The sequence below is a fragment of the Babylonia areolata genome, chromosome 7, assembly GCF_041734735.1.
Source record: "Babylonia areolata isolate BAREFJ2019XMU chromosome 7, ASM4173473v1, whole genome shotgun sequence".
Lineage (NCBI taxonomy): Eukaryota > Metazoa > Mollusca > Gastropoda > Neogastropoda > Buccinidae > Babylonia > Babylonia areolata.
This window is the reverse complement of record NC_134882.1, coordinates 50,979,145-50,987,718: the sequence shown is the minus strand read 5'-3', so window position 1 is coordinate 50,987,718 and position 8,574 is coordinate 50,979,145. Positions and strand designations below refer to the sequence as shown.

The 8,574-nt window shown below is 42.9% G+C and overlaps 1 protein-coding gene across 1 annotated transcript in view; it reads left to right on the top strand.

The window, feature by feature from the left end:
- Positions 1 to 5,702: 5,702 nt before the first annotated feature.
- The window catches only part of LOC143283871 (glycine receptor subunit alpha-4-like), a 144,258-nt gene continuing 141,386 nt past the window's right edge, over positions 5,703 to 8,574 (top strand). Inside the window, exon 1 of the mRNA XM_076590251.1 lies at positions 5,703 to 5,896. Coding sequence (XP_076446366.1) covers positions 5,763 to 5,896 — 134 coding nt within the window. The 5' untranslated portion in view covers positions 5,703 to 5,762. The remainder of the gene's footprint in view (positions 5,897 to 8,574) is intronic.

Below are 8,574 nucleotides of genomic sequence, written 5' to 3'. Positions count from 1 at the left end.
ACACACACACTCGCACACACACACACACACATACACACACACATCAACACACACACACACACACACACACACACACACAACAAAAAAACCCTCCACCATCTCGGTTCAATGCTGTCACAAAAGGGAACCTTGATTGATAGCACTCCTCGGACATCCTTTCATCAGCTACAGTGGAATAAATAGTATCAGCACTGCACGTACACAACACAACACAACACACACACACACACACACACACACGCCCACAAACATAAACTCACGCGCACACTCTCTCTCTTTCTCTCCTTCTCTCTCTACCGGTCTGTCTATGTCTCAGTATATGTCTCTGTCTCTGTGTCTACCTCCCTGCCTGCCTGCCTGTCTGTCTGTCTGTCTGTCTGTTTCTACCTGTCTGTCTGTCTCAATATATGTCTGTCTGCCTCTCTCTCTCTCTCTGTCTCTGCCTGACTATTTCGTTACATTTTGTCCTGGAACGCAGTGCAATGAACGGTCTGCTGGAATGACATTGGAAAAAACCTCATCAAGTTAACGATATGACTCTACCTCAACATTAATCAGGCACTTGGAAACACGCAGATCTGAGTCAGGTTTGGCAACGAAAGACAAACAAACAAAAGAAAAAAAAGAAAGAAACAAAAAACAACAACGAAGAAGCAGACTTCGAATCCCGGAAGTTCCCAGACGACACATTTCAGTTCATCATCAAACTGACAGGAGGATTCTGTGAACGATCGCTGATAGGAGCTTTGGGAGGAGGTTGAACCAAGAGACTAGAGCCACTGCGTGACTGAGTCATCCCTTCAGCAGACGTGTGTGGGAAACATTCGTGCTTCGTGCATTTGATAAATTCAGCTGACTTTACGCTGTGAAAGTGCGTGAATTCTTTTTTCTTTTCTTTTTTTTCTGCGGTAAGGAAACGACGTTACTCTCTTTAAAATCTGACACCATTTTCAACGAAAATGGCCGTGCGTTTTGCAACACAGGCGTGCGATAAATTGGCAAGCGGCTTGTACTAATAATCTACACTTGCAATCAAATAAAGTCATAATTCTTTTACACCGACTCGAAATAAAACAAACCGACGCTTGTAGCACTTGCCGACTCAAATCGGATTTCCAAATTTGTATTCTTATTCTGTGCTTTTTTATTCTTTTTTTTTTCTTTTTTCTTTTTTTCTTTTACATGGTCGGAAAGGGACCAGATCAACGGAGCAAAGGGTCGGGGCTGGGTTGGGGTGGAGGTAGGTGTGTGGGTGGGGGAAATAGACGGAAATATTGTCTCGTTGATTGGGCACAGATTGAATGACTGGGTCATTGCAAACGATTTTTTATCGACTGAATTTGCGTAAAAATCAACTGCAATAGCCCTTGATTAAGAAAATTGTCAGGTCAGCTTTTAGTGATACCTATTCAGCTATCTGAAAATGTGAATGTTTTCTTTTTACATGATGACTTACATGTGCGTTGTTATCAAGGAAGGGTGCGCCAGTTGGTCATTGCTTTTTCAATTTGATTGGTAAAGCATTTGTTTCTTAAGATGTTATAATATTCTCACTGAATATTTTCCTCTTTATGACGATTGAAACGCACGCACACGCGCGCGCACATGCGCGTGCACAAACTCGCACACACGCAGGCACACACACGCGCACACACATGTGCGCGCACTCACACACAGAGTTATTCCACTCTATCTTAAAATGTAATTTTACCTCACCCAAATGTTTATCATTTTACATGATAACTGATGTGTGTTGTGATCAGTGAAATATGTGCCAGTCATTCGTTTTTCTCTTTGGTATTTGCTGGCGGGCATTTTAAGTCAACGGAAAGAATTTTTCTATTTTGGTTGAAGCAGACAAGAAAGTGTTTTGAACCCAGCTAAATTGAATCCACAAATATACCATTAAATCACGTCACTGACTTATGTGGTAATTGTAATGCCGCAGGTCCTTCAGAAATACATTTTATGAACGAATCATTTCTCACAAACTGTGTGCAGGGGTCGCGTCTCAGCAGGACACCAGTTCCTCATGACCGACCTCACTGCCAGCAGGCCGTGCAGCCATCAGGCCTGACCACTCAGACCACTGACCACTGCCTACCCCCATGTCCAGCCATTTTGGTCTGACAGCGTCCACTGGCAGGCGGGAAACTGGTGCGGTCTGCTTTCTTCACTGACAAGACCAATGTGCGTGTCCGTCCATTGACTTCCGTGTCCCTGGTGCTACGTGTCATTTTACTACAACGTGTCATTGGTGCTACGCTTTATTGGCGCTACGTGTTATTAGCGCTACTTGTTATTGGCGCTACGTGTTATTGGCGCTACGTGTCATTATCTCTTCGTCTCATTGGCGCTACTTGTCATTAGCGCTACGTATCATTATCTCTTCGTGTCATTGGCGCTACGTGTCATAATCTCTTCGTGTCATTGGCGCTACGTGTCATAATCTCTTCGTGTCATTGGCGCTACGTGTCATAATCTCTTCGTGTCACTGGCGCTACGTATCATTATCTCTTCGTGTCACTGGCGCTACGTGTCATTATCTCTTCGTGTCACTGGCGCTACGTGTCATTATCTCTTCGTGTCACTGGCGCTACGTGTCATTATCTCTTCGTGTCACTAGCGCTACGTGTCATAATCTCTTCGTGTCACTGGCGCTACGTGTCATTATCTCTTCGTGTCACTGGCGCTACGTGTCATAATCTCTTCGTGTCACTGGGGCTACGTGTCATTTGCGTTAAGTGTCTGTAGCGTTATGTGTCATTACCATTACGTGTTGGCGCTACGTGCCATTTGCAGTTCCTGTCATTACCACTGCGTGTCCCTGGCGCTAGGTGTCATTATCACCAGGTGTCATTAGCGCTTTGTGTCATTGGAGCTACGTGTCATTATTACTAGGTGTCATTAGCGCTTTGTGTCATTGGAGCTACGTGTCATTATTACTAGGTGTCTTACCATTCATTATCACCAGGTGTCATTAGCGCTTTGTGTCATTGGAGCTACGTGTCATTATCACCAGGTGTCATTAGCGCTTTGTGTCATTGGAGCTACGTGTCATTATCACCAGGTGTCATTAGCGCTTTGTGTCATTGGAGCTACGTGTCATTATTACTAGGTGTCATTAGCGCTTTGTGTCATTGGAGCTACGTGTCATTGGCGTTACGTGTCATAATCACTACGTTCATTAACAATACGCGTAAACAGCACCACTTAACATTATTACTACGTCCATTAGCGTTACTTTCATTAGCGCTACCCGCCATTATCACTACGTTCATTGGCGATAAGCATTCCTGATGCAAATTCTGACTTGAGTATAAGCAGGCAGTTATTGTTGTTGTTTTTTTCTTCCTGAAAAGGTTCCAAAGGGTTCTTGCATTATTATTGTTGTGATGCGGTCTTGTGCAGCCTGGAGTAAAACAAGATCTCTTTTGTTTCGGGGTTGTCAAGATACAGCTCCGTGGTTCTGAAAAATCACTGCGCCAAAGCTGGTGATCGAAACTGAAACACTGATGGACCGTGTTGACGGAGACTTGCTCTGAATATGTGATTGTGACAATGTGATATCAAGTTCTGAAACGTGGAAAGTACATACGATTTTTAAGAAAGTATCATTTAGGGAACGTACGATCGATTTTGTGAGTGTCATTACGGGAACGTAGTATGTTGTTATAGAAAATCATTCTCAAAGATTCAGATTTAGAGATAAATTGTGAAAGAATATTGCACCGTTACATTCAGAGAAAGTGCTTGACTGAATGCAAGACTCTTGCTTTCAATGCTGTTAAGTTCTGTTCACTTTGCGAATTTGTCAGCGCAAACATAACTGTGAAGAGAGTGTTTTCGAAATGTGGTGAATGTTTAGTTACCTACTTTACATCCATACACTATAGTTACGTATCAGCGTTTACACTAATGTCTGATTGTCAACGCGGTTCTTATTCTCGATTCGCCAGGAGTGTACTAATAACTACTATATCGAAGACCCGGACAAAAGTCATTTTACACTCGGCCTCTGTGGGGTTTTGCCAACGTAAGTGAAACCAAGAACACCAGCCACAATCTGAATGTGAATGCAGGAAACTTACTGCCGGCTGGATTTGACATCCATGTACCCGAGCTTCGATGGGACACTAAAAAATCACCATATACATGAAACGTTTAGCAGAGAACCGCGTTATCGCTGCAGCAGGACTGAACGCGAAGCCACTCTTTGACGGTGTTGGACTGTGTCAGAACATCACTGCTCAACGCTGACTGCAGTTGTACTATATCAGAAACGCACTGGATATACATATTGAAAAGAATACATACTGTTGGGTTAAAAAAAATATATATATATATATATTATGTCAGAAACGAACTGGATATACATATTGGAAAGAACTGGATATACACACTGTTGATGTTTTGATTGTATTACATCAGAAACTAACTGGATATCCGTATTGAAGTGAACTGGATATACACACCGCTGACGTTTTCTTTGATGTCTGTGTGTCTGATTCCGGGACTGATGAAGTGATTTGTCATGTTGATGGATCACTGTTTTCCGGTTTACCTCAGCGGGCAGGGAGTGCTGCTGTCTCCCGGGTGCAGTGCTGACTGTAGCTCTCACCGACATATCAATTTTCCATGACTACTAATGTTACAGATACTCCTGTCAGGAAATCCAGGTTTGAATTACCGATGAGGCGTTCGCCATTTTCCAAACGGAACACACACTTCTGTCGGTTGCTGTGCAGAGATTGTTAAAACTTACATGATCGGCTTTGGAAGGTGGTGTTGTCGTTCATTGGAGGTGAAATGGAAATGTTGATATCCAGTTCCAAACATCTTTCGTATTAACCATTACGACTAAACAGGCAACCTTGCTGAATTGGCGACAGAACAGTGATAATCGCTTTGACGTAATTATTTCTGCCCACGGCTGGAGCTGAGCAAGAAAGGGTGACTAGTACGTTTTGTGAAGGCCCTAAAAACATCGTGAACTGTTTGAAGGATTCTGATCCTGAGTTCAGGGCTCACTTCCTTGAACAAGGCAAACTACAGCGCAACCTGGACCCACACCCTGAACAACTGGACCTTAGGTGGTTAAACTCAACTTCTAGGCCCGAGTTCAACTTGTCATTTTCACAGACTGTGGATAAACAAAAAGTCAGCCATTGGGTGGTTTAACTCAACTTCTAGGCCTGAGTTCAACATATCATTTTCACTGACCGTGGATAAACAAAACGTCAGCCCATAGGAGGTTAAACTCAACATCTAGGCCTGAGTTCAACGTGTCATTCTCACTGACTGTGTGGATAAACAAAGAAGTATGTCAAAATAGTTTTTTTTTCTGTCTGACGACTCAAAACGTACGCATCGAAACTGAGAAAGAAACGCTTTATCACAAAACAACACAAAACAAAACAAAAAAAAACAACCACCACAATTTATATAAGAAAAGAGAAACATTTCAACGAAAAGGAAGAAATATTCTCACTTCAGCTTGTCACAGTCGTTTAGAAGCTTGAACACCCCACGCTGTAACAACAAAACAAATAAACAACAAAAAATTGATCGTGAATATTCCACACATTTAAATAACTGGATTGACCACCACCACCACCCCAAAAAAATAAAATAAAATAAAATAAAAAATCAAACCTCATTTGAATAAGAGACCAGAACGACAGCGTTGCATTTTAAAAATTTTTATTATTTAAAAATATATTTCTGGGACATTAGGAGTGAAGGATTTCGGAGTGTGTGAGATGGAGCCTAGAAAAGGAGGCAGAGTGTTCAAAGCCAGGAAGGAGATGCTTCACCTCGCCGTCAGGGTGTGTGTCGTCCTCCTCAGTTTCTGTGGAGGGGTGCGTGCGGATAACGGACAGAACGTCAAAAAAAGGTGAGGGTGGTGTGGAGGGAGGGGTTCTGGGTGTGTGTGTGTGGGGATTTGGGGGGGGGGGGGCGTGGAGTGTTTGGGTGTGTGCTTGTGTTTGTGTGTTGTGTGTGTGTGTGTGTGTGTGTGTGGTGGTCTTTGTCTCTTTCTACGTTTTGTGACCTCTCCTCTTTGTTCTCTGTCTCTGCCTCTGTGTGTTTGTGTGTGTGTCTTTCTCTCTCCCCCCCCCCCCACTCTCCCTCCCTCCTTCTATATCTGCCTGTGTCTGCCTGTCTGTCTGCCTCTCTGTATATCTATCTGTCTGTCTGCCGGTATGTGCCTACCTCTTTTTGTCTATCTCGTTGTCTACCTGTCTCTGTCTATTTGTCCATCTCTCTGTATCTTTGCCCCTCTCCCTATCAAATGGGGCGATGGCCTTATAGTGAATAAATCGTTCGGTCGTTCGTTGTCTTTCTCTTGTGGGTCGGTCTGTCTGTGTCTCTCTGTCTGTCTGTCTGTCTGTTTGTCCATCTCTCTCTCTGTCTGTTTGTCTTTCTCTCTCTATACGTCCATCCGCGGTCCAAATACTCATTGATCAATAAAAAAATTATAAAAAAAAAAATTAGTATGGATGCCATGAGGAAAAAAGCAAAGATAAAATAGGAAGGGCTACATTTGGATGGTCAATCTCGACATTGAAATTATATGATGTGTTCGTATTGATATGATGGGTTTTGATGTTGAGGCATAAATGGTTATTTCAGGATTTACATGCACTTTAGTATATGTTTGTATTGATATGATGTGTGTCGATGTTACATGCGTAAATATTTAATATATGATTTATGTGTACTTTGTTTTCTGTATACTGTCCAAACCTTGGAGACGAACGACTGAAAAGAAAGGCATATTACCCCCCTGTCACATGTACTTTAAGCTAATGACAAAGTGCCAAAGTGTCGCAAATCTCTTCTTAGTTTATGTTGTTTCAGTTCTGATTTGTTGTTTTCCTCTCAGTTTCATTTTTATCTGTTTTGCACCATTTTGTTCTGATTAGAACCTATTATGTCAGAAGGGCTTTCCAGCTAATGACATTAAACATTTCAGTGTTGAGTGTTCTCTCTCTCTCTGTGTCTCTCTCTCTGTGTCTCTGTCTCCGTCTCTGTCTCTCTGTCTCTGTCTCTATCTCTGTCTTTCTGTCTGTCTGTCTGCCTCTCTCGCTGCGCGTATGCGCACTGCAGTCTCTTAATATTCGTTTGCAGACCTTATGTCCGTTAACTGTTAACCTTTGTTAATGAAAATTATGTATTATGTTCCTTTGTATTAGCCCCTTCAGTATGGGGCCAAGGCCTTTATCTGAATAAACATCTGAATCTGAATATGAATCTCTCCCTCTCTCTCCCTCTCTCCCTCCCTCTCTCTCTCTCTCTCTCTCTCTCTCTCTCTCTCTCTCTCTCTCTCCGACTCCCACCCTCTCTCTTTGTTTGTGGGAGGCTTGATTCATACTTTTTTTTTTCCTTTTCGTTTCTAGATTTGTTACCCTTTTCTTTCTTCCTTCCTTTCTTTCTTGTCTACACCCGCCCCCTGTTTATCCTTCCTGTATTCCTGGCTTGCTGGCTGTGTTGTTCAACCTTGTCCTGTTTTCTAGTTCTTGTCTGCCATCTTCGTCCCTGCATCAGTACTTTTACGCTGTGGGTGCACCCTCTGACCTCACTTTCTGGATTTCCGCCCGCACATCCCTCTCTCTCTCTCTCTCTCTCTCTCTCTCTCTCTCTCTCTCTCTCTATATATATATATATATATATATATATATATATATATATATATATACAGAGAGAGAGCCAGAGAGAGAGACATACAGATATATACATATGTACATATATAGATAGAGAGATATATAGATAGGTCGATAGATAGATAGATAGATAGATCATGTATATGATTATGCAAATATCCACACACACACACACACATGCAAACACACACACACATACACGCACGCACACACGTAAGCACGCACACGCGTTCGCACGCACACACAATTACACTCACACAAACAAACACAACCACACACACACATACAAAGACACACACACACACACACACACACACACACACACACACACACACACACACACACACACACACACACACACACACACACACACACACACAAACAAACAATCACACACACACACACACACACACACACACACACACACACACACACACACACACACACACACACACACACACACACACACACCGCCATCTTATCCAAACTTCCATGCTTGCTATTTGCTGTTTCTCTACCTGCCAGACAGTATAAAAGCGGTAGGACATTGTGTATTTGTTTATCTGTCACACTTTCCAAGTTCTCTCACTCACTGTGTGTATGCGAGGAGGGGGAAATGGGGGTGGAGTGTGCGTGTGAGTGTGTGCATGTGCGTGCCTGTGCGTGTGTGTGTACAGGCGCGCGTGAGTGTATAATCATTATGGGAAGGATGAAACGGAACTTTTAGGAGTTGGGTGTTTTGTCAGACTTGTTCATCTGACAGTGTGTACGTGTTTTGTTTTTGTTTGTTTTTTTAGTATGTGTGTGTGCGTTCGTGCGTTCTTGCGTGCGCGCGCGCGCGCGCGTGTGTGTGTGTGTGTGGAAGTGTGTTCATGCGTGTGTTTGTGTTTATTTTGCTTTCTGGTTTGCT